The following is a 24,701-nucleotide window of genomic DNA, read 5'->3' as shown; positions in this document are numbered from 1 at the left end:
TCAGGCGTATTGCGGGATCCGAAAAGTTAGAGAAGACGTGACTTCGAGAAGTCCATTGGTAGCAGGAGCTTGGAGGGCTCAAGTACATTGGGTAGATTAGGCTTGGAGGGTCTTTTGTTATTCGTGTATTCCAGCTTTATTCTGTAGTGGATTGATTTTGACTTAGAGGGTCGCAGAGAGGTTTTTTGCCGAATTCTTCAGTTTCTTCTTTAATAACACGTATTGGTGTTATCTTGTGTTTGAATCTCTTTTCTCTTACTCTTATGCTTTACTTTTATTGTTTGTTGTTCATGTTTTTGCACTAGAGTAGTTTTCAGTTTATTGCGCTACATTTACTCTTGTTCCGCACTTAGATAAGTTAGAGTAAATGAAATCTAGCTGTAATTTTAAAATTGGGGTTTAAACAAGCTCTTGTGTTTTCACACAAATCCAAGCTTTCATTAATAAATTATTTTGAGAAAATTTTGATACAACTTTTATAGAAAAAATAAAAAACTAAATTATTTGTTTTTTTCTTTTTCAGTAAAAAGTTTCTAAAATATATTTTAAATCAATGTTTTTAAGAAATTCGTTAACATTTCTCATATTTAAATTCAAGAGTAAACATTTTACCTGTGACAGACACTGATGCAAGGGATTGGACACCATCAACTATTTTTAGTCATGACTTAAACTAATTGGTTTATGTGTTCTTGAGCATAAATTTTTCCAAGTCTTAAAGCCTTTGAAAAAATTGCCTCCTTCCCCTCTGGCGGGGCAAAATAAACAACCTTGTGAAACGAGAAGGTAACCCACTTTTGCATTAGAGGTTTAGATTCCAAGCTTGACTAATATTAGCTGTTAATGCTTAGTCTTTAAGATACTATTCTAATGTTCAATCTTTCTTGTAGTTTTTTATATGGCTATATGACATTCAAGCTGATGAGAGCTTTGCATTTCGCAGCTACCTCTTTAATCCAGGCCGGTGAAGTTTGTTACTGCGAAAAGGAACTCTTGATATATAGTTTGTATATTTGCTGTAGTATTCCCAACACTGTATATTTCCTGAGTCCATTGTTGACCAGCCTCTTGTTGGATGTACATCAAGTTGTACCTCTTTCTCAAAGACCTGCAGTCTCTAAAGCCTCTGAGCAATTTTTTAAAAATCCTTTTAGGTTTTGAAGTTGTCATTTTGAGAAACATCACTAAAGAATAGTGCTATGTTGTTGTACTTGTTACCAAAAAAAGCAGGGAATATTGTTTTTTGGCTGTATAAGTCCTTGACTTTGGCTAATTAGATTTTAGTTTTTAAAAAGATTGGTTGAGCAAGAATGACATCGAATACGCAGAAAATGAAAGCCTAGTAGCCCGATTGAGAGTGACAATTAGCCTGACGCAATTCCGGACTACAGCATTGGAGCTTAGTAATCGAATTCCAAAGAGTCCAGAACAGGAAAACATGATATCTAGTAATTAAATAACCAAGTTAGGTCAAGAACAATATTGCTGGAATTTGGATATACTTTGTTGGATTCCTTTAAAAAAAAACAAAAAAAATCTTTTGCTTCTTTATGGAAGAAGATTTGGTAGTACATTTCGGTGGAAGTTCAGTGCAATCAACGACATTCCAGAAAAAAAGAAAAGGAAATGATGCCATTGAAAATGGTTTGATTCAGCAGTAAAATGTTTACCCGTGATAGATACTGATGCAGAGGATTGGACATCCATATCTATTTTTAATCATGACTCAAGCTATTTTTATTTTTTATTTTTTTTTGGTTGTTGAGAAAGATGACTCAAGCTAATTGGTTTGTGATTTTGAGCATAAAGTTTTGAGTAATAATGCTATAGACAAGTCAAAAAGCCACGACAATTTCATAATATTTTTAGATTAGCATGTCAAAAAATGTAAATTGGAGATTGTGATGGGTCCATGTATGAATCAAGGAAGTCAATACCGTACCGGAGGCTGTACCGGTTTGGCCACCGGTACGATATATTTCGGATACCGGTCAATACCGGTGTACCGTTTCGGGTTTACCGCTATTTTATATATACATATATATATATATATGTATATATTATATACACAAACTAAAATCTCTAGAACTATGGTTATAAGCATATAATATTTCACTTATATTATAGTAAATATAAAAGTTTATCATAAAATATTACCTCAATTCAGAATAAATTATTCATAGTTTTAAACTTTAGTATCAATTAAAAGGAAAAAAAAACACAATATAAAAAATAGAAAACTTAGTTGTTCATTGTATATTAAGAAAACAAATAATACTAATAAGTTAGTGTAAATAAGTTATTATTATGTCCTTAAAAAAATTCAAAAATTACAAAACTAAAAAAAAAAAAAAAAGATTTTTTTCTATACCGGCCGGTACGCCCGGTATCGGCCGGTATTGGCCGAAATTGGCCGGTATGGCCGGTACGCGACCGGTACGGCCGGTATTTTTTCCGGTACAAAATAGAAGTGTACCGGTACCGGTGCACTGACCGGTACGGTACGTACCGGCCGGTACGGCCGGTACCGGTACGGTATCGACCACCCTGGTATGAATTGACATACTAATTTAGGAATGTTATGAAATTGTTGTGACTTTTTGTTGTGCACTTAGCATTATTTTTCCAAGTCTTACAAAATAAAAGTAACTTTGGGATAAGATAAGTAAGAAAGTAGGAGGCAAATTCCTTTATTTTATTTTATTATTTTTAATACTAGTAGAAAGGCAAGTGATCTTTGGACTATATACTTATATAGCCTGTATATAATACCATGCCCTAGAGATGCGTCCATGTACCAAAACGATGGTCTCTAAGAAGTTCATCACTTGGGGATTTCTCTTCATTTTGATGTTTCTGTTGGTCTCAGAAGCGGGGCATCCAGGAAAGTACTTGAGACTTCCGAGCTTGGCAATTCAAGTAACTCTGCTTTTATTCATGGTTTTTATTTTCAGTTTGCTTCATTATATTTTTCTCATTTGATTAATTAAGGTGAATCGAGTGAAAAAGAAAATGAAATAAGTTAAGCTTATTTGCTTTAAAGCTACTTTTTGGTGGGTTAGAGGGAAACACACACAATCTCTCTCTCATAACACAGGGTTAAAAAAATAAAACAACTTTGAATTTTCGTACTCTTATCAAAAGCGATTACCATATTTTATTCCTCGATATATTTTAATAGTTAATGTATCTTTTATATAATTTTTTTAAAGATCCTTTCATATACTTCTTTACATTTTAAGGAAGTGGTGTTAGAGATACTACAAATTTTTTTAATAAACTAGTATGTTAACTTTTAAATATACAACAAAAATAAAAAAACAGTCATTGCATGTGGTTCATGTCCAAACAAAGAACAAATTGGTCATTGAAGTTAATCAAGAACATTCATAATAAATTTCGTTACAGTTGAGCTAGAATGAGTGGTTGGCAATCCAAAAAATTATCCAAAAACCCTAATCAACACCAACCCACGATAAAAACCTGCATCCAACAAACCCACTCATAAGTGTGTCGAAGTCGTTTAGAGAGAGATTATTGTTAAATGACATATTAATATGTCAGCATTTTTATTCTTAAAAAAAAAAAGTCTATTATCTTTTCATTTAAAGGTGGTAATTTGAAAATGTTTTAATTTTGTGACATTATTGTCTTTTTCTTTTTGAGCCAAAAGGTGTCATGGTGCCTCCAAGAACACCAGATCCCTGGACCCATTTTGGAGTAGGTTATGGTAATAAGCAATCCAAAAAGTCATCGACTCTAGCTATTGGAACTTGAGCACCTTTTTTTTTCTTTGTAATTGTTGACATATTAATTTGTAAGTTTTTAATGGTAAAATTGATAGGATTTTTAGTATGAAAGGCAAACTGTTTCTGAGTAAAAATATGGTCTTTTATTAGGGAAAATATCATATTCTTAGTCTTCTCATTTTTCCATGTGGAAAGATCACTTGAACTATATCTATCAAAACCTTAATAATAGTGTCTATATATATATTTATTTATTTGTTTATTCATTTATTTATAAAAGGTTCTAACTCTTACAATGTAGTAAGTTGTGATTTGTGCAACTTCACTTTTACTTGTTCCCACCACTAACAATACTTTTATTATATATCAATCACAATATATCATTTCAACGATAATGAAAAACTTATAAATTCTTTTGATTCACTAATCTTATTGTTAAGTCAAATGTCAAGAAATCACTTAGTATTGGAACTGCATAAGAAAGTTAAGGGTCAGCTAGGAAATACTTACGTGATCCATGTGCATGAGAATGTGACAGTGAGTAGCGTTATTTAATTGAAGTTGATTTGAAGGAAGGAAACCAGCCTATATCCTTAGCAATCGAAACAGCAGAAAAACAGGTCTGAGCAAATGGCTTGCCAAGGAAAGCTATCATTACATGTTTTACTTGCACTCTTTGTCTTGCTATCCTCCTGCAAGGCCAATACAAGATCAAAGACAGAAGCTGAGGCTCTACTCAAATGGAAAAAAAGCCTCCCAGACCAACAAATTTTGAAGTCATGGGTAGTACACATCAATTCCTCTGCTTCAAGTCCATGCAAATGGCGTGGAATAGTATGCAACGATGAAGGAAGCATAACTGAAATAAACCTTGCATACGCAGGACTGAGAGGTAACCTCCCAAACTTAGATTTTTCTTCCTTTCCAAACCTTCTTCACCTTGATCTCTGTGTGAACAAACTCACAGGCACCATACCAACAAACATTGGCACACTTTCCAAACTCCAATATCTTGACCTTTCCACAAATTCCCTCAACGGCTCATTACCTCTTTCTCTTGCTAATCTCACTCAGGTTTATCTGCTTGATTTTTCCCATAACAATATAACAGGAAAACTAGAGAGCCGTCTGTTCCCTGATGTAACTGGTAAGTCTAAAACCGGACTCATTAGTCTCAAATATTTTATCCTCCACATTAACAAGCTTGGTGGCAGAATTCCTGAAGAAATAGGAAATTTGAAATACCCGGTTCTACTGGCCCTTGGTGGGAATTACTTTTGTGGTCCAATCCCTCCATCCATAGGTAATTTGAGTCACTTAACCACACTTGGCCTCAGCCAAAATGAGCTTTCAGGACAAATTCCTGTTAGCTTAGGGAAATTAAAACTAACACGTTTGTTCCTGTTGTTTAACCGGTTATCAGGTTCTGTACCGGATGAAATAGGAAATCTATCTTCGTTAGTTACTCTACAACTAGCCTTTAACAACTTCACTGGCCAGTTACCCCAACAAGTGTGTCAAGGAGGAAAGCTTGTCAACTTTACTGCAGCGTTTAACTTTTTCACTGGTCCTATCCTAGTTAGTCTTAAAAATTGCCGAACCTTGTATAGGGTTCGGCTTGAACATAACCAACTAACAGGATATATAGACCAGGATTTTGGAGTGTACCCAAATCTCACTTATATTGATTTGAGTTACAACAGTTTGCGAGGTAAACTCTCACCAAATTGGGGAGAATGCCAAAACTTGACAGCGCTGAAACTTGCTGGGAATAGGATAAGTGGTAAAATCCCCAAAGAGATTGTTCAATTGAGAAAAATGGGATACCTTGACCTTTCTTCCAATCAATTTTCTGGTGAAATACCAGCAGAAATTGGAAAGTTATCCAAATTATTAAAGCTAATCTTGAAAGACAACAAGCTTTCTGGTGAGGTACCCGTAGGAATTGGAGGATTGTCCAATTTGGATTCTCTTGACCTTTCCATAAACATGCTTGGTGGACCAATTCCTAATCAAATAGGGGACTGTTGGAAGCTACAAAGCTTATCTTTAAGCAAAAATTACTTGAATGGGATAATTCCCTACCAAATTGGTAATCTTCAAGCCTTACAAGATCTCGATTTGAGTTTCAATTCACTGATGGGAGGAATACCACCCCAGCTTGGCAGCCTTTCAGATTTGGAATACTTGAACCTCTCCAACAATAACCTCAATGGTTCAGTCCCCACTTCACTGGGTAGCATGGTGAGCTTGATAAGCATCAACTTGTCAAACAACAATTTGGAGGGTCCTCTTCCTGATGGCAAAATATTTCGGTCAGCTGAGCCAGAGGCTTTCAGTAACAACAAAGATCTATGTGGCGAAATTCAAGGTTTGCGACCTTGCTATGCCTTAGTTATAAAGAAGGGTGGCGGAAATACAAAAAGTAAACTTGTAATAATCTTTGTTGCTTCTTTTGTTGGTGCATTGTCACTCTCAATTACGTCTGTCGGGATTTTTTTATTTCTCGGAAAGAAGCACTCCAGAAATATGGTGAAAGATGAAAGCACGTCAAACAGAAAAAATCCATTCTCGATATGGTACTTTGATGGGAAGATCATGTATGAAGACATTGTAGAAGCTTCAGAAAGCTTTGATGACAAGTACTGTATTGGGGTGGGGGGAACTGCAAAAGTTTATAAAGTGGAGATCCCGGGCGCTCAAGTGTTTGCAGTGAAGAAGCTGAGGTCCATGGCCGAATGCACAGAGAGTGAAATTATAAAAAGTTTTACCAGTGAGGTGGCAGCTTTAATACAAATAAGACATCGGAACATTGTGAAGCTTTTGGGGTTTTGTTTCCAAGAAGTGCACTCATTTTTGGTCTATGAGTTCATGGAAGGAGGAAGTTTAGCAGATAGGCTGTGCAGCGAAGGAGCAATGGAGCTAGACTGGCCAACTAGGATACGAGTAGTTAAAAGTGTAGCCTATGCTTTATCTTATATGCATCATGATTGTGTTCCACCTATAATTCATCGTGACATCTCGAGCAAGAATATTTTGTTGAGCTCAGACCTTGAAGCCTATGTCTCGGATTTTGGGACTGCAAGGTTCTTGAAGCCTGATTCATATAATTGGACAACAATTGCAGGCACTTACGGTTATCTTGCCCCAGGTAGGCTTCAAAGCTTATTCTTGATGGGTCTTTTGCTTAAACTGGACATGCTTATTTTAGAAATTTAATTTATGTCCATTCTGGTTTATATACGTGCATCTTATTGTTTGTAATATATTTATGGAGCAAAAAATCTCATTGCACATCTATATATCTATATCTGTATATTACTAAAAGTTGGAGTGTAACATTTAATGTTGCTACACTCACGTTAAGTCATGTCAGCAGCCATATCATTATTAATTTTTTTTCCAATTTTTTAACATTTAAAGTAATTAAAAACTCTATTATATTACAATCAAAATATCATATTTAATTTATCTTATTATTAACTATTCTTATTTATTATTAAAATTTCAATTTCATTTTAACTTTTCATATCCTAACTACTATCTACCTTAATTTTCTTCAACCTTTCTCATTCCATTTTAACTTTTCATATCCCCACTACTCTATACCTTAACTTTCTTCAACATTTCTCATTCCATTTTAACTTTTTATATCCCCACTACTCTTAATATTACTATTATTCTATCTTTTTATCTTCCTTTAATTTTTACTCTTCTTATTCTTATCCTCATACTATGAAATTGTCATTCCCTCTCTTATTCCATGCATAATTTGTATTTTTCCACACACAAAAGCCTCTCTCTCTCTCTCTCTCTCTCTCTCTCTATATATATATATATATATACATACATTTTCTTCAGTTTTTTGGTATATATATTTTTTATTTTAGTGTAACAGGTTGACCATCAAAACATACTGATGCAATATTGAAAGCTCCACCAAATGCATTGCATAAATCAGTTTTAGACTACTAGAAGTCAGTCAGTTTGCTAAAATTGGAATTGACTGGTAATCCAGCTTGATACGATTTAGTTTTGTGTTTTATGTGTTTTTTTATTTATTATTTATTCTTATTGGTTTTTAAATGTTATATTATTGCATTATAAAGATAGTATATAAAATAATAATATTATTTTATTACATAGCATAACTAAAATAATATGGTGTTTATTGCTATACATTTCATTTTTACTATTTTTCTTCTCATCTTATTTTATTCAACATTTAAATTTAGCAACATCCTCCATATCATAATTATTTATATATTGTCTCATTTTTGTTAAATTAAACATATAATATATTTTTAAAATTCAATAAATAAAAATTGTTCTTATGAAGTCTTCCCATGAAATGTTACAATGCATCAATGGAAAAATGAAATAAAAAACAAATATTTATTTAGAAACACTCAATTAAAAAAAATAGAATAAAAAATTTTCTTATAAAGTATTCCCATAAAACGTTACAGTGCATCAATAGAAAAAGAGAATACAAAACACATGATATTTTAGAAAACACTAAAGTTATAATAATAATAATAATAATAATAATAATAACATCAAACCAAACATATCATAAAATAAACTAATAGTTATGGATATACTAACTTCATGGCAGCAAAATGAATAAAATAAAAATAAAAATAAATGTTACAATATGTATATTTAGTACCTTAGAATTATCATCAAATTTGAAAAACAATATGATGTTAAGGAAGAGTGAGAGAAAGAGATTAGCAAAAGAAATCAAACATCAATTAAATAAATTCATTAGTAACCGTTAATTAGAAAACAAAGAGGCTGATGGCAAAAGGAGTAAAAAGTTACTTAAAGATGAACTTACAAATGTTATTAAAAACTTTACAATGCAAATAAATAAATCGTTAAGTTCACGTAATTAAATCATATAATCAACAATTAATTACAATCATACAAAATTTAAACTTGAAACTAATCAAAATCTAATCTAGAAAATCATATTTATTATCAAAACTAAAAGGAAGACGTTCTTCAGTAATAATAGAAATATATAAGAAATAAAGATATTTTCAAAATCATTTTTTTTTGACATTTCATTTAACATTATTTATAAATAATAAAATATAAAACAATCCTTAAATGCTTATATTCTTCACACACCACGACTTTTAAAATCTAATGAAAGGTTCTAAGAATTTTACTCATTTAATGCCTCTATTATGAAAATCACTAGCTAGTAAAATATAATAATAATAGTAAGAAGCATTATAAATGAGATCATGAAAAAACTAATTAGCCACTATTATTATGGAATAAATGTCTTTTTTTATGCATTCAAGAAAATAAAATGTACAGAGTTTACTTATTAAGGTATATATAAAGATTCACGTTAAAAAAATATATAAAGGTTTTTTTGAAAAAAAAATATATGTAAAGTTTTTATTAACTTAAAAAACAATGAAAAATCAATTTTTAATTACTATAACTGTCACTACTCTATAAATCACACACAACACTATATTCAATATCCTAATCTACAAAGTTAGGCCTTTTTGAATATACAGCATCATATTCAACTTATAAATTACAACCCAAATCAATCATATAATTACACCATCAAAGCATGAACATGTAACATGAATTACCTTCTGAATTATTGCTTGGAATTTTCACAATTATTGACAGAGAATCTCCAAATTTAATTTTTAGAAAACATCAAGACAAGGTGAATTTTAATTTTTTTTTTAACTTCCATAGAAAAAAATATTACCCACATTATTTCAACCCTTATGGAAAAGAAGGTTTACATGTATCATGGAAAACGTGTTTAATTGACTTAGAGATGTAAAAATTAGGCAATCGACTATGGTAGAATTAAGGTTTCAAATTTTAAATAAAACAATTTTACAATAATAAAAAATTATCTTGTGATAAATATGATTATGAAGTGCATTACTTTTCATTAAATTAGTTCAAATTAAAAAATAGTACCACTTTAAAAAATGATCCGCGACTAATTATTACTAGCATTTATTGTTGTTACGCTCCTGTTAAGCCACATCAGTAGCCACATACGTCATTCATTTATTTTTTATATTTTCTTTTCTCTATTTAAAGTTTTCTACCCCCTATTTTCAAAAAAAAAAAAAAAACTCTTTTTCTCCCTATTAGTTCACACAGCTACTGTTACACTTCTTCCAATATTTCCCTTTTCTTTTTTCTTCTTTTTTATATTTTGACTATTTTTCTACCCATTTTATTTTGTATAAATTTGATATCGTTTTCCCATTTAATCCATATTTTTTCCACACAAAATTGTGAGTACTCTCTCTCTCTCTCTCTCTCTCAGTGAATTTTTATTCTTTCTTATAATTCTAATTAAGGTTGATGGTTTTTTTTAATATGTGTTTTGGTATTGTGTTTATATATATATATATATATATATATATTTTTTTTTTTTTTAATATCCTATCAGAAAGTCTTCTTTTTCTCTTTTATAGCTTTGGTTGAATTTTAGTTTGGGTTAATACTTAGTTTTCTTGGAAACATGAATTTGAATATGCATACCAATTGTTTGAGTAATAAATTATTATAAAGCCTATTATTTATTCCTTTAGTTTCATTTTAATTTTGGTTAAGATAACATTGTAATTTTGTATTGAGTTTTAATTATCATGATAATTTCCTTATTCCTTAAGAGATGCGAAATTTGAATAATAAATTTAAAACTTATAAAGTTTAGTTATATATTAAGCAAATCTGAAACACTACAATAGAAGTTAGAAGAATATGGTTCACCTTAAAATATTAATCAAACATTAAAAAAAAAATGATATATTTGTAGAGATAAAAAGATAAAAAAAAAATACTTGTAGAAATCTTTATTAATTTTTTAATAGACAATACTTGAAGTAATGGTTTCTTTTTAAATATTACACCTCATTAAATAGTATTTATATTCCCACGCATTGTGTGGCTCTACGGCTAGTTCCCTATAAATTTGAAATCAATACACAACTTTTAAAGATATGAAATCATGTTTTAAAAACACAATTTTCAGTCATGTGGTAGTGTGTATATTATGATTGTGTAATAAGGAGCATGTGACCTTCATTGCTCTTTGTGGAGTGATTAAAGTTACATCCTCATTTATGGCGCTTTTTTGGGGCAAATTATAAACAAGGGATGCCTCATATTTTTAATAGGTATTAAACAACCATTTAGCTATAGATTCATTTATTTACCAAGAGCTAAATTTATAATTTCGGAGAACTACAATCTCCATTTTTTTACACCACATTTGATTTTTTGCAGAGCTAGCTTACACAATGGTAGTGACTGAAAAATGTGATGTTTATAGTTTTGGTGTTTTGGTACTTGAAGTTCTAATGGGAAAACATCCAGGCGAACTCATTACTAATCTAAATTCCTCAACCAGTACAAGCACCCCCCTCAAAGATGTGTTAGATGATCGTCTCTCACCTCCTAGAAGTCTAAAAATTGCCGATGAATTAGCTCTTATGCAAAATTTAGCACTTTTATGTTTACAGGCTAATCCTCAATCTCGCCCAACCATGCGTAGCGTGTGTAGGCAGCTGGAGATGCAGGTTGCAGGTTGCTACTAGCTAAAAATCATCTTAGTCCTCTCCACCATTGCCTTATTTGTGCATGGCGTTTGTGCATGTCTTCTTTGGTATATATACATGTATGTATAGTACATAGAACCAATAAAAATATGTGATGCAGACACAATGTGTCATGCGAGAATGTATTGTTATTTGTTAATTTTCCTTTAGTGCATAAAATGTTGAGGACCTTTTTAATAAATTCATTGTGAATTGGAGTCCCGTGAGTTTTACTGGAATGCAATTTTTAAAGGCAAGGAAACTTTCTCTAGTAAATGTCAAAGCGCAAAATTGACACAAACAGACACTTCCAAATCTAAACATGGTGAAATAGAACAACTCACAAAGCTAAGTAGGCACGGCCAACACACAAACCTCCAGAACCCATTCCATCTAAAGTCTTCACTATAGAACTTTGACCACCATTTAGACACTAGTTAAAATAATACAATTCAATTAAATTGAAAAAGGATTTTGAATTTGCCAACACTTAACATAATTGAACCTAATAATTTTGAATAAACATAAAATGAAAGCCAAGTGCACTTCATTTGTATGTAGGGGTGTTCACCAAACCACTCAAACGGCACGTTTACAACCAAACTAACTAAAATCGCCCGTAAAATGAAGTAATCACACCACACTACATTGTGGGTACTGGTGTGAAGTGCGGTTTTATGATAAGAAAATTGCACCGCATCGCACCGCACCCATATATATATATATTTATATTATAATAATTTATTATTATATGAAGTGGCCAACCTAGTATTAGTACATTTCGTTTCACGTTAAAATGAATTTATTTTGGTTAAATACAAAATCAAAAGTTCAAAAGTTAAAATTTTTTTGTTTTTTTTTGTTTTTATTTTGTATATATTATATATTTGGGGTACTTTTAGTTTATTGTCAATCTCTCATGATTTTTGTTTTTGTATTGTATATAATTTTTTGTTTTGTATATACTTTTTTGTTTTGTATATATTATATATTCTTTTTGTTTTTGTTTTGTATATATATATATATATATATTTTTTTTTTTTGTTTTTGTTTTGTACAGACTATAAAATGGGATACCTTGACCTTTCTTCGAATCATTTGTTTGGTGAAATACCAGCAGTAATTGGAAAGTTATCCAAATTAACAAAGCTAATCTTGAAAGACAACAAGCTTTCTGGTGAGGTACCGGCAGGAATTGGAGGACTTTCCAATTTGGAGTCTCTTGAACTTTCCATAAACATGCTTGGTGGGCCGATTCCTGATCCAATAGGGGACTGTTGGAAGTTGCAAAGTTTATCTTTAAGCAAGAATTACTTGAATGGGACGATTCCCTACCAAATTGGTAATCTTCGAGCCTTGCAGGATCTTGATTTGAGTTTTAATTCACTGATGGGAGGAATACCGCCCCAGCTTGGCAGCCTTTCAGATTTGGAATACTTGAACCTCTCCAATAATAATCTCAATGATTCAGTCCCCACTTCACTAGGTAGCATGGTGAGCTTGATAAGCATCGACCTGTCAAACAACAATTTGGAAGGTCCTCTCCCTGAGGGCAAAATCTTTCAATCAGCTACGGAGGGAAATTTTAGTAACAACAAAGATCTATGTGGCGAAATCCAAGGTTTTTGACCATGCAATGCCTCAGTTAAAAAGAAGGGTGGGGGATATATGAAAAGCAAACTTGTAATCATTGTTGTTGTTTCTATTGTTGGTGCATTGTCACTTTCAATTATGTCTATTGGGATTTTTCTATTTCTAGAAAAACACTCAAGAAATATGCCGAAAGATGAAAGCACAACAAAGAGTGAAAATCCATTCTTGAAGACATCGTGGAAGCCTCAGAAAACTTTGATGACAAAAACTGTATTGGGGTGGGGGGAACTACAAAAGTATATAAAGTGGAAATCCCAGGAGCTCAAGTGTTTGCAATGAAGAAGCTGAGGTCCATGGCTGAAGGCACAGAGACTGAAAATATAAAAAGTTATACCAATGAGGCAGCAACTTTAACAAAAATAAGACATCCGAACATTGTGAAGCTATTTGGGTTTTGTTTCCAAGAAGTGCACTGATTTTTGGTCTATGAGTTCATGGAAAGACGAAGCTTAGCTGATATGCTGTGCAGCGAAGAAGGAGCAAAGGAGCTAAACTAGGCAACTAGGGCACGAGTAGTTAAAGGTGTGGCGTATACTTTATCTTATATGCATTGTGATTGTGTTCCATCTATAATTCATCTTGACACATTTCAAGCAAGAATATTCAGTTGAGCTCAGATCTTGAAGCCTATGTCTCTGATTTTGGCATTGCAAAGATCTTGAAGCTTGATTCGTCTAGTTGGACAACAATTGCAGGCACTTATGGCTATCTTGCTCTAGGTAAGCTTTACGGCTTCTCTCTAATGGTTTTTTTGCTGAATTGAACATGCTTATTTTTGAACTTTAAATTATGTCCATTCTGATTACTATATACGTGCATTTTATTGCTTGTTATATATTAATGAAGAGATTAAAGTCACATCTATTGGTGTTTTTTTTGGCTAATTTTATGTGGGGTGCATCAAACTTTTATCAGATATAAAACTACCATTTACCTATATATTCATTCATTTATTTTTTTCTTCAACTCCCATTTGTTGTACACCTTGTTTGATTTTTGTTGCAAAGTTTACTTACACAATGGCAGTGACTGAAAAATGTGACGTTTATAGCTTTGGTGTTTTGGTGCTTGGAAGTTCTTATGAAAAGCATCCAGGTGAACTCATTACTAATCTACATTCATCAACTGGTACAAGTATCCCCCTCAAAGATGTTTTAGATGATCGTCTCTCATCTCCCACAAGTCAAAAGATTGCTGATGAATTAGCTCTAATGCAGAACTTATCACTTTCATGTTTAAGTACCAATCCTCAATCTTGCCCAACCATGAGTAGTGTGTGTAGGCAGCCGGAGATGCAGGCCGCTAGTAACTGAAAATCATCTTAGTGTCTCTTCGACTATTGCCCTATGTGTGCATCTATTCTTTGTAATGCATGTATGTAAAACCAATAAAAATATGTGACACATATATTGAACGCAGAAAATGCATCATGTGAGAATGAATTGTTAATTTTCCTTCTATGCATCACATGTTGATGAGCTTTTAAATAAATTCATTGTGAATTGGAGTTTTGCAGAGTTTGACTGGAATGCAATTTCTAAAGGTATAGAAACTTTTTCTGGTAAGTGTCAAAGCAGACTTAAAATTTCTCCATCTCTTTGTACAACTAAACTTCAACCATATCATTAAATCAACAAAGTGTTCATCCAACACATCATATTCATGCAATTGAATTAGACTCTATTTGAGTGCTTACTTTAAAATGAAAACATGAATTATTTTACTTACTAGAATAATCGGTGGTTTGGGAAGTGAGGGAAATTGATTAATACCACTAAGCTAGCTATAAAGATTGTTGGTTATCTTCTGAGAAAAAAAATGAGAATAAAAGAAAAACATCACTCTTTAGCTAAGTAAAAATGTGAAAATTTTTATGAATCATTTAGCAGAAAAATCTGAGAATTTTTATGAATCATGAATTTATATCTAGAAGAGAGAGTGTGAGAGAGTGCCTATTTGCTATTGGACAAAGCCCAAGCCTACTAGAAACTTGCCTCAACCCAGTCCAAAATTGAAACTTACTCTGAAATTGAATCAGCATTTTTTTTTCCATTGATTGAAAATATTAAAACTAAAACTAGAATAACATGATATTTGTATCATACATACATATAATTTTATTTTATTTATTTTTTGGATTCAAAGTTGGCAAGGAATTAGAATCAATATATTATATAACTTCTTAGTCATAATAATTTTCAAACAATATTTTACAATGATTGAAGTGACAAGTGTTTAACGGTGGATGAAACAATAAAAACATATCAACTTAATTGTAGTAAAAAATTTCCTCACACAACCCCTACCTTTGTTTCTCAAAAAAAAAAAAAAAAAAAAAAACTGTAGTAAAAAAAAACGTGCGAAACTTAATTTTGTATTAGCATTACTTTGAAATTAGAATTCAGCCCAAACTAGTCAGTAAAAAGCCCAACCCAACACAGTTGGGTACACCCCGTCTTGGCCCAAAAAATGAATCAACGTTAAATTTTCCCGCCTTTGACACACACACACACAGTACAGTGCAAGATGTAAATGTTTGTGGGTTTCAGTGCTAAATTGCTAACTGTTTTGCAAGCGGAGTTGTTTGTTTAAAATGGTAATTGTATATTGAGGGGCTTATGAAAAGACGTCAGTTAATGTCAAAACGTGAAGAAGTTAAGGCTAGAACAAGTGATGTTGAAAATGTTAAGAAGGCATTAGGGTCTCTTCCATATAAAGAGGGACAGATGGAGGCATTACAAAAGGTTGCTATGGTTATATCCACCACTTATATAGTATATAAATCTCAGTTTAGTCAATAATTCTGTAAATTAAAATATTTCTTCAGGATCGTGCATTTGAGTTGGAGCTGGTGCAGAAGTTGAAGGATGAAATACGTAATCTGTCAGCACAATTAGCAAATGTTGAGTTCACATACCGTGACCCTATGAGGAATTTTGATAGGTCAAAGGTAAAAGGTGTGGTGGCAAAGCTTATCAAAGTAAGGGATAGCTCCAAGATGACTGCCTTAGAGGTTAGAATGCATGATACATCATTGTTCGTTTCATATCTGAAATCTGGTAAGTTGACTCTTACAAATTTAGTGAACTTTCAGGTTACTGCTGGTGGAAAGTTGTTTAATGTTGTTGTAGACACAGAAAATACTGGGAAACAACTGCTTCAGAATGGTGATCTTCGAAGAAGAGTGACAATTATACCTTTGAACAAAATACAATCCCACCTTGTTCCCCCAAGGGTTCAACATTCTGCTGTTAGATTGGTTAGTCACTGCATTAATTTTTCCCCACAGTCTAACATCTTTGTCAGATAAATTGTTCTGGGAATAATACTATTCTTTCAATTTTAGGTAGGCAATGATAATGCAGAACTGGCTCTTTCCTTGGTTGGTTATGAGGAGGAGTTGAAGGTGTGTTTCCAATGGGCCCATTTGATTTGATGTTTTAAGCCTCAAAACTGCGAGCTGCTTATTTTGAATTGTTGATGCATTTTTCTGTGGAATTATTGTTAAACATTCAAGTAATTAGTGGTAAGGTTTGTGATGCATTTTTCTGCACCTAAACAAATTTGGGTGCTGAAGTTTGTTGCATGTATTTTTCATTTTGGTTGTTTGCTAGTTACAAACAGCAGATGCATAGACTTGTGATCAACTTCTGTACCTTTTCTTTATCCTTTCATGGATGAGTTGAATATACATTTTATCAAATTCTAAAAGTTTGTGTACTGTAAATTGCAGACTGCTATGGAATATGTATTTGGTTCAACCTTTGTTTGCAAGACCGTTGATGCTGCAAAGAAAGTACGCCCCTTTTTGGCTCTTTTTTCATCTAGGGCATCAATTCAAGAGCTTGATTCAACTCATGGTGGTTGTCCTTGCTTTGGTGATGGCATGTTCACATCTTTTATTTGGTGTTCTAGTAGTCTTGACAAAAAGGCTTGACTTTCACATTGTTATACAATTTTAATAAACTCTTTTTTTTTGTTTCCAAATCAATCTTAAACACAGTTGGACACAAGTGTCGTGACCTAAAGTGTCTGAAATGCCAAATTATCTGATGTTTCCCCTTCTAATCATTGTCACTTTAATGTTATTGTTCTTGGTACTTATAGGTTTTGTATCCAGGTCTGTTGGACATGCTTTTCCGATGATGCCTTTTCATTTATTTATTTATTTTTAAAATCGAGATTTCTCAATCATTAGTTGCACATTGCATTTTCTTATGGCTTTGCCCAATTTGACTTGCACTTTGTCTAATGTTTCATAGGTTGCTTTAATAGGGAAATTTGCACCCGAAGTGTCACTCTTGAAGGGGATATATTTCAGCCAACTGGTCTTTTGACCGGTGGAAGCCGCAAGTAAGTCACTATTTTTACTTGTGCTCTAGTTGATAGTTGTCTCAGGCATTCTTAAATTTATTGCAAACATTCTCTCTCTAATAAGATTCATAGGTTTCCTGACTAATTATATAGAACCAATATTGTTCTATTGCATGGTTTGTGTGCTTTGCCTACGAACTCAAAGGTATTGTTATTTTATGCTTGTTAGAATATGCTTTCAAGTATTTGTGTCTTCTTCTTTATAGATGTTCTAGATGACCTTATAAAATAACCATTTGTTGCTTTAGGGGTGGTGGTGATTTGTTAAGGCAACTTCATCATTTGGCAGAGGCTGAATCAAAACTTCATACACATCAGAAAATGTTGTCTGAAATTGAAGCAAAGGTAGACCTTGAACAGCCTATTGTCTTTGCCAGAATTAAAGTTTCTTGTGATTATCAGGGAAATTTCTTTATACATACACTTTTAACGATGCATGTTACATTTCGGTCTTTGCATTGATAGTTAATTGGAGGAATCCGAGTTCTCCAAGTTCTTTTTGACATGATTAAAGACTTATAATTATGTGGGCCCTATGAGTGCATTCATATCCTTGATGTTTGATATGTTTATCCATGACAAATGCATTTTGCTTGTTCTAAGTAGAGTTGAAAACAGTTTGCAGTAAACATTTTCATTAGAAAATTTCTCTACCAGTCACTTGTCAAAATAATCCTTGTTAGCATGCAAAGAAGTTTAGCGAGACAAAAAAAGAAAAAAAAAAGCCCTTGGTGCTGAATCTGCTCTGAAGTTTTTAGTTTCTTTGCTGTATTGTCAACTACATTCGTAAAGATAAACACAATGGCTAATAATAAAGATAATGGTAGAAATGTTTTTTAATGTGATACATCTATGAACACATACTTTATTTGTGCTTGGTGTCTGGATTTGGAAGCATTGTGTGCCCGGCATTGTGCATTTTTTTATTGGAATGCACAATGAAAAATATATGCCTATCTTCACAGTTCGCTTTTTAGTGTTGGAGTGCAACACTTGTGTCAATCCAACAATAGCATTGTGTGCCCGGCATTGTGCATTTTTTATTGGAATGCACAATGAAAAATATATGCCTATCTTCACAGTTCGCTTTTTAGTGTTGGAGTGCAACACTTGTGTCAATCCAACAATTTGTTGGGGTTGAAGACATAAATTCTTAGTTGTCATAGTCTCATTTGGAGCCAAATCTTGTGAAAGGCATGGTAATCTCACTGCGTACCAGTATTGTTAAAAGCACTGAGCACACTTATGTGCAAAGGCCTCCTAGAGCCTAGGCGCAAAGCGCAAGCACGCGCTTGATCGATGTGAAGCGCACTTTTTTATTTTATTTTAATTTAATAAAGCTAAAAAAATTATTAATGATCAATACAACAATCAAGTAACCAATTAATTATATAAATTACAATAAAACATTTTGTATAATTTATATAATATTGATATAATTCTCTTGTGCTTTACAAAATATATATAACCATGATATTTGATGGCCATGATTACAAAACATGGTTGAATCAAAATAGAAGTTTAGAACCATAAAGGCAAAGGCTAAAAAGTACTAGATTAATGTTAAGTGATGTTATCTTCGCCTAACAAAATCAATGCAAATATGCAATGCAATCCTAATCTACGTAATCATCATCCTCATTAAGCAAGGGACCATCATCATTGTCATCACAAGATTTGTAGCCCTCATCATCTTCATCTCCATCATGATGAGCATGTTGTCAACTAGAACTTGAACTTGTTGCTTGCCCTAGTGGCCCCATTCTTGATCTCAAGTTCAATCTTTCTTCTTCAACTCTAGAAGCTCTAGTAACACTACCCCATGTGAAAATATCATCATCAAACACAAGATTATGTTTAGCAAATTCATCTAGTTCATCTTCTTCTACTCTTCTAGTCAACCATTTATTGCTATCATCTATTAGGTGTATAATAGCACACCACACTAATTCATCTATATATTTCTTCCAGTCAACCATTCATTGCTATTTTCAGCAAATTCATCTAATTCATTTATATATTAAATCAATGGCTTATATCAAACATATTTAGATGTAATGGCTAAAAATCAATTAAGGATATATATATTTTTAAAACTTACAAAAAGCTCAAAAAAGTGTGGGCACCTTGCTTTAGAGGAAAAAAGCCCCAAGGGGTGTGCGCTTTGCGCTTAAGCACGCTTTTAACAACACTGCTGCCTACAACCGTTTCCTTTTGATCATCCCCTTATGCCTTTAGTGTGTTAAATTTGTTTTTGTTTTTTTTGTTTTGGATGGTGTGGAACCTCACCAAGGAAGGGCCCTTTGGACTTCCCCTGGGGAGTAAACTGTAAACTATGGATACACGACCCCACTCACTAGTACCGTGGATCAGGTAATTTGGGGAAACTCCTAGTGGGGATCGAATCCAGGAGGTTTGGGTCTCCAGCTTGTCCCAAGCCTCCAACCACTAGGCTGCACCTTGACGGGTTCAAATCATTTTGTTATACTGTTGCAGTTAATAGATTTAGCAAACCATATTATTTCTCAGTGCAAAATTTTGTTTCTTCATTGCAACATGTATTCTTATTTTATGTTATTTTTATTTTGAAGAGTACAAGGATTTTATATAATTAGGTTGAACTGATACTTTATAAGCTATATTCATGTTTTTGTATCTTGTTACCTCTAGTCCTCTATTATCTTTGATCAGTCATTTTATTTTTTGGTGTATTGAACCTGTTGTGGTTGCGTAGCTATTATTATCATTGTTTTCATTTCTTACACATGGACTCTTGAAGTGCATGTTTATCTTTTGAAGGCTTATAGCTGTATGCAAATTTTGAAGTTCTTTGTTGTTGCCGGCTTCTTGTCCTCACATTGCAGATTGTACTGCTCATGCCTCTTCAGAAAAAGTTCACTGACCTTAAAACACAGTTGGAGCTTAAATCATATGACCTTCCATTATTTCAGGGCAGGGCTGAGCAAAATGAGCATCATAAGGTTCTGCTTATTTCCGTCTCTCAGATGTGGTCTATATACCTATGAATAATATTTTGTTTTGATATTTGTTTTTGGGCGCAATCTAGCTTGGTGAATTAGTGAAGAAAATCGAGCTGGAGCTTGAAGAAGCAAAATCTGCGGGTAAGGAAAAGCAACTTGTATATGAAAACTGTGTAAATACAGTTTCATTACTTGAGAAATCAATCAAAGAACATGGTGATAATCGGGAGGGCAGGCTCAAGGATTTGGAGAAAAAGATTAAGGCAGTAAAAGCTCCAATGCAGTCATCTTCAAAAGCTGTCAAGGTACGTTGCTGAATTTTCTTATAATGTTGCGTATGATCTTTAGGTATGCCTGCCTTCTATCTTCATCATCCTACTGTTTTCCAATGTGCTACTGTCGAAGTATAATTACTTTTCACAATCTACTCTTACTGATTGTGATGGTCAAATATTGTTTTGCATTGGCTAGTTCAAGTTCTATTGCAATGAAATTTTCTTTTGTCCCACTCTTCCCCCTCCAAAAACAGAAGAACCCAGTGGGCATGTAAAAACCTCAAGGAGGTACCTATAACACTCCTTAAGGTTTCTGCCATTTACTTAATTAAATAAAAATTGTTATAGGTTATTTAGTCAATAATCATTATGTTATTATTAGAAGAAATGTCATTAAGGATGGGGAAGTCAGATGTTAGTCAAAACACAGAATATCTGGTGATGCTGCCATACATGTAGAGGTCTTGGCCTCACAGTTATTTCATAAATCTTTGGATAGCTAAATAATATTGTCATTTACTAAGTGTTAATGCCCTTTGCTTCAGGTATCTAATAAGTGCTTGGTTCTTGCTCTTTAACTTCTTGTCACATGTTTTTGTTGGCTAGTAGGGGCATGAAAATGAAAAGGAGAGACTTGTTATGGAAATGGAAGCTGTTGTACAGGAACGTGCCTCCTCGGAGGCTCAACTAGTTTCTTTGAGAACACAAATTGACAGTCTCACTGCTGAATTAGAGGAACATAAAGCCAAGGTAAACACAAATACTTTGACAAATTATGTGGTGTTGAAATTACCATCCCATGCTTCTTTGTTGCAGGTTGCTGCCACTAGGAATAATCATGATCACGCTCAAGCCAAACTCAATTTGATTCGACAGAAGATGAAGGAATGTGATTCCCAAATTAGTTGTATACTTAAAGACCAGCAGAAACTTCAACATAAACTTAGTGAGACTAATCTTGAGAGGAAGAAGATGGAAAATGAGGTAATTTGCTTTTATATCTGCGCAGAATTCACCTATAACTTGATATACTGAATCAATTGGCTTTTGGTTTTCTGACTTAGGTCAAACGAATGGAGATGGAACAGAAATATTGCTCTACAAAGGTAGACAAGCTTATTGAGAAGCATGCTTGGATTGCACCTGAGAAACAGCTATTTGGAAGAAGTGGGACTGATTATGATTTCGCATCTCGTGATCCTCTTAAGGCAAGGGAAGAACTTGAGAGACTGCAGGTGGAACAATCTGGGTGTGTGACTTAGAAAATTCATTGTTTTTCAATTGATTATTATTATCTTTTTGGTTATTTTTATGTTCTTCTATTAGTAGTTTTTCCCCAATAATTTATTGACTTTCATCACACAAAGTGGTGATCAAATATTTGTTTTTGTTTCATCTATGAAGCCTTGAGAAAAGGGTGAACAAGAAAGTTATGGCAATTTTTGAGAAAGCAGAAGATGAGTACAATGACTTGATGTCCAAGAAAAACATCATTGAGGTTTGTACCCCTGATCTGTCTGAAGTTATACTTTGATTTCTCTTCACTTACTATAGGTTTGTTTTTCCTAGAATGACAAGTCCAAAATCAAGAAGGTCATTGAAGAGCTAGATGAGAAGAAGAAGGAAACACTAAAAGTTACTTGGGTAAAAGTTAACAGGTAAGTTGTGTTTTATTTGAGATCTGCTTTCTAAGTTGAAGTGGAGATTGGAACTAGTAATCTATCTCCTCCATGTATTTTGATGTTTCATCTGGTTGTTATTTCTCAAAGCTTTGATCAGACTTACTCTCAGAAATTTGTCCATTTTCTTCAGTGACTTTGGATCCATCTTTTCTACCCTATTGTCTGGAAAAATGGCAAAGCTAGAACCTCCTGAAGGATGCAGCTTCCTTGATGGTCTTGAGGTTCGTGTTGCATTTGGATCTGTTTGGAAACAATCCCTGTCAGAACTCAGTGGAGGCCAACGATCTCCGCTTGCACTTTCTCTAATCTAGGCACTGCTACTCTTTAAACCAGCTCCGCTTTCCATATTGGATGAGGTACTTAATTCTTCCAAATCATTTGATATATCCTCAATAATCCTACTACTATTGGATTAGTCAATTGGGACACCTCTATCATAATTCTTTCAACTTAACTAATCTTTAATCCAACTTACGGAAAAAAAAAATCTGTGTGATTTGCAAATTAATAGCTATGGCTTTTCATTATCTTGTACCCATACATACACATGAGACCTTCCATACTGAGCTTTCTTGTATAAAAAGTAGTTCTCAGATCTACAAACGATTTGATTCTTAAGGTGTTATGCAGGTTGATGCAGCTCTTGATCTAAGCCACACGCAGAACATAGGGAGAATGACAAAAACTCACTTTCCACACTCTCAGGTTTGATGACTTGTTTGTGGTGTATGTGATGTTTTGTGTTTTGTTTTCTTCTCTTCCACTTCATCTTCGTAAAATATAAAGCATACAAGTTATATAATATAAATCATATCAAATGTGTAAAGCTTAGTGCTTTATTTTTAATCTGTTTAAAGCAGAAGTTTTGAAACACAGTGAAACATATATTCTTTTTGGCCCTCTTGAGCACTGTTGTTCAACACTTTTTGGCCCCATATATATGTTTTTTACTTGGCTGTTGGTAATTTAGAGGTGAGTTACCATAGCTTCATATAGTGTGTATACTTTTTTTAAATGCATGTATACTGCTTGGACACTTCCCAATTCTATCTTAAAAGATGGTCAATATTCTTGCTTGGATCAATATTTACTCAATTTTCACAGTATAAATGCTTGACTTAAGAAAGCAGATAAAAGGAATCACAATGCTTTTAAGATCTTTAAAAAACCAATGAGCTATAGCTCAACAACTACTCCTTCCTCTCATGTGTAACTTACAAAAAAAAAAGATCTTGAAAGTAAGACTTTTTGCTATGTATGCTTCTGCAAAACATGATATAATATATGTGATACAAGTGAAGTGAAGGATAAATGTAGTATGAATTACATTTTAATTGTATGTTAATGAAGGATAAATGTAGTATTATGAAACTTTGATTTAAATTTTAATTACATCATATGATACAAGGCACATTGAGCTAGAATATGCAAAATGCATTCCATTTGTATGTCATATGCAAATTATAATAACAATAATTTCCGAAAATTTTGCTTGACAAAACTATTGAATTCTTGATTCAATGGTACTAAACAATATAGTAAAGCATCCCTAGCAGGGGGGTGGGGGATGCTAGTTTACAAGTCTTCTTTACAAGTTCTATGCAGACATTAACATGGCAACTGCCATGTCATGTCATGTGTTGCATCCTACTCTTACAGAAAAAATGAGAACATTCTTTTCACCAAATAGAAATGCATTAATGCTTAAATATCTTTGAGGAAACATATGCTGAAGAATGAGGTGTCAAATGCATCAAATTTGATAATGGAACTTGTTAGGTGAAATCAGCTTTCTGTTACCTTTAGCCTGGTTTGAGTAATCTTCTTCTCTTTTGTTTTTTGCTTCTGCAGTTTATTGTGGTCTCATTGAAAGAAGGCATATTCAATAATGCTAATGTTCTTTTCCGAACAAAATTTGTGGACGGTGTTTCTACTGTTCAAAGGACAGTTGCAGCTAAATAGAGAAAGTGATTGCTGTTGTCTTAGCATTTAATTCTAGTAAGTTTTTTTTTTCTCCCTTTTTTTTTTAGAAAAATATTATTATTGCTTGTTATTATTTATTCCCTGATAGCTCGTGCATTCCATAGGATTTGAATCCATAGCCTAATTCAACATCCTATTTTTATGGGTTGGAAGTGCCCTTAGACCCAAAGGTCATTGGCTTATCATGCGTTTATTTTTGTTTACTCCAGTATTTTTCTAGCAGCTATCTCCTAGAAGTATTTAGTTTATGAAAATTCAACCTGAAGTCTCTGGTTAAATATTTTCTCAAATTAAGTATTCATATACCATGTGAGTCAAGTCACCATGTCAATGAGGTTAGTTGATAACACTGTAGAAATCAGCCGTGGCAGAGTTATACATTGTTCCCACTTCCTAACCA

General features: G+C 33.0%; 1 protein-coding gene and 2 pseudogenes across 1 annotated transcript; all 3 read left to right on the top strand.

Annotated features, from left to right (window-relative positions):
• Positions 1–4,379: 4,379 nt before the first annotated feature.
• LOC142620054 (uncharacterized) lies at positions 4,380–11,353 on the top strand. Its single transcript, XM_075793492.1, has 2 exons — positions 4,380–6,900; positions 11,043–11,353. Exons 1-2 carry the CDS (start codon positions 4,380–4,382, stop codon positions 11,351–11,353), a joined length of 2,832 nt encoding a protein of 943 aa, XP_075649607.1.
• A 1,068-nt stretch (positions 11,354–12,421) lies between these two features.
• Positions 12,422–14,319, top strand: LOC142619287 (MDIS1-interacting receptor like kinase 2-like; annotated as a pseudogene).
• Positions 14,320–15,624: 1,305 nt separating this feature from the next.
• Positions 15,625–24,320, top strand: LOC142620053 (structural maintenance of chromosomes protein 2-1-like; annotated as a pseudogene).
• Positions 24,321–24,701: the final 381 nt, after the last annotated feature.

This window comes from Castanea sativa, chromosome 12 (genome assembly GCF_040712315.1).
Source record: "Castanea sativa cultivar Marrone di Chiusa Pesio chromosome 12, ASM4071231v1".
Taxonomy (NCBI): Eukaryota; Viridiplantae; Streptophyta; class Magnoliopsida; order Fagales; family Fagaceae; genus Castanea; species Castanea sativa.
The sequence above is the reverse complement of the archived record's forward strand: the minus strand, read 5'-3'. Positions and strand labels throughout refer to the sequence as shown.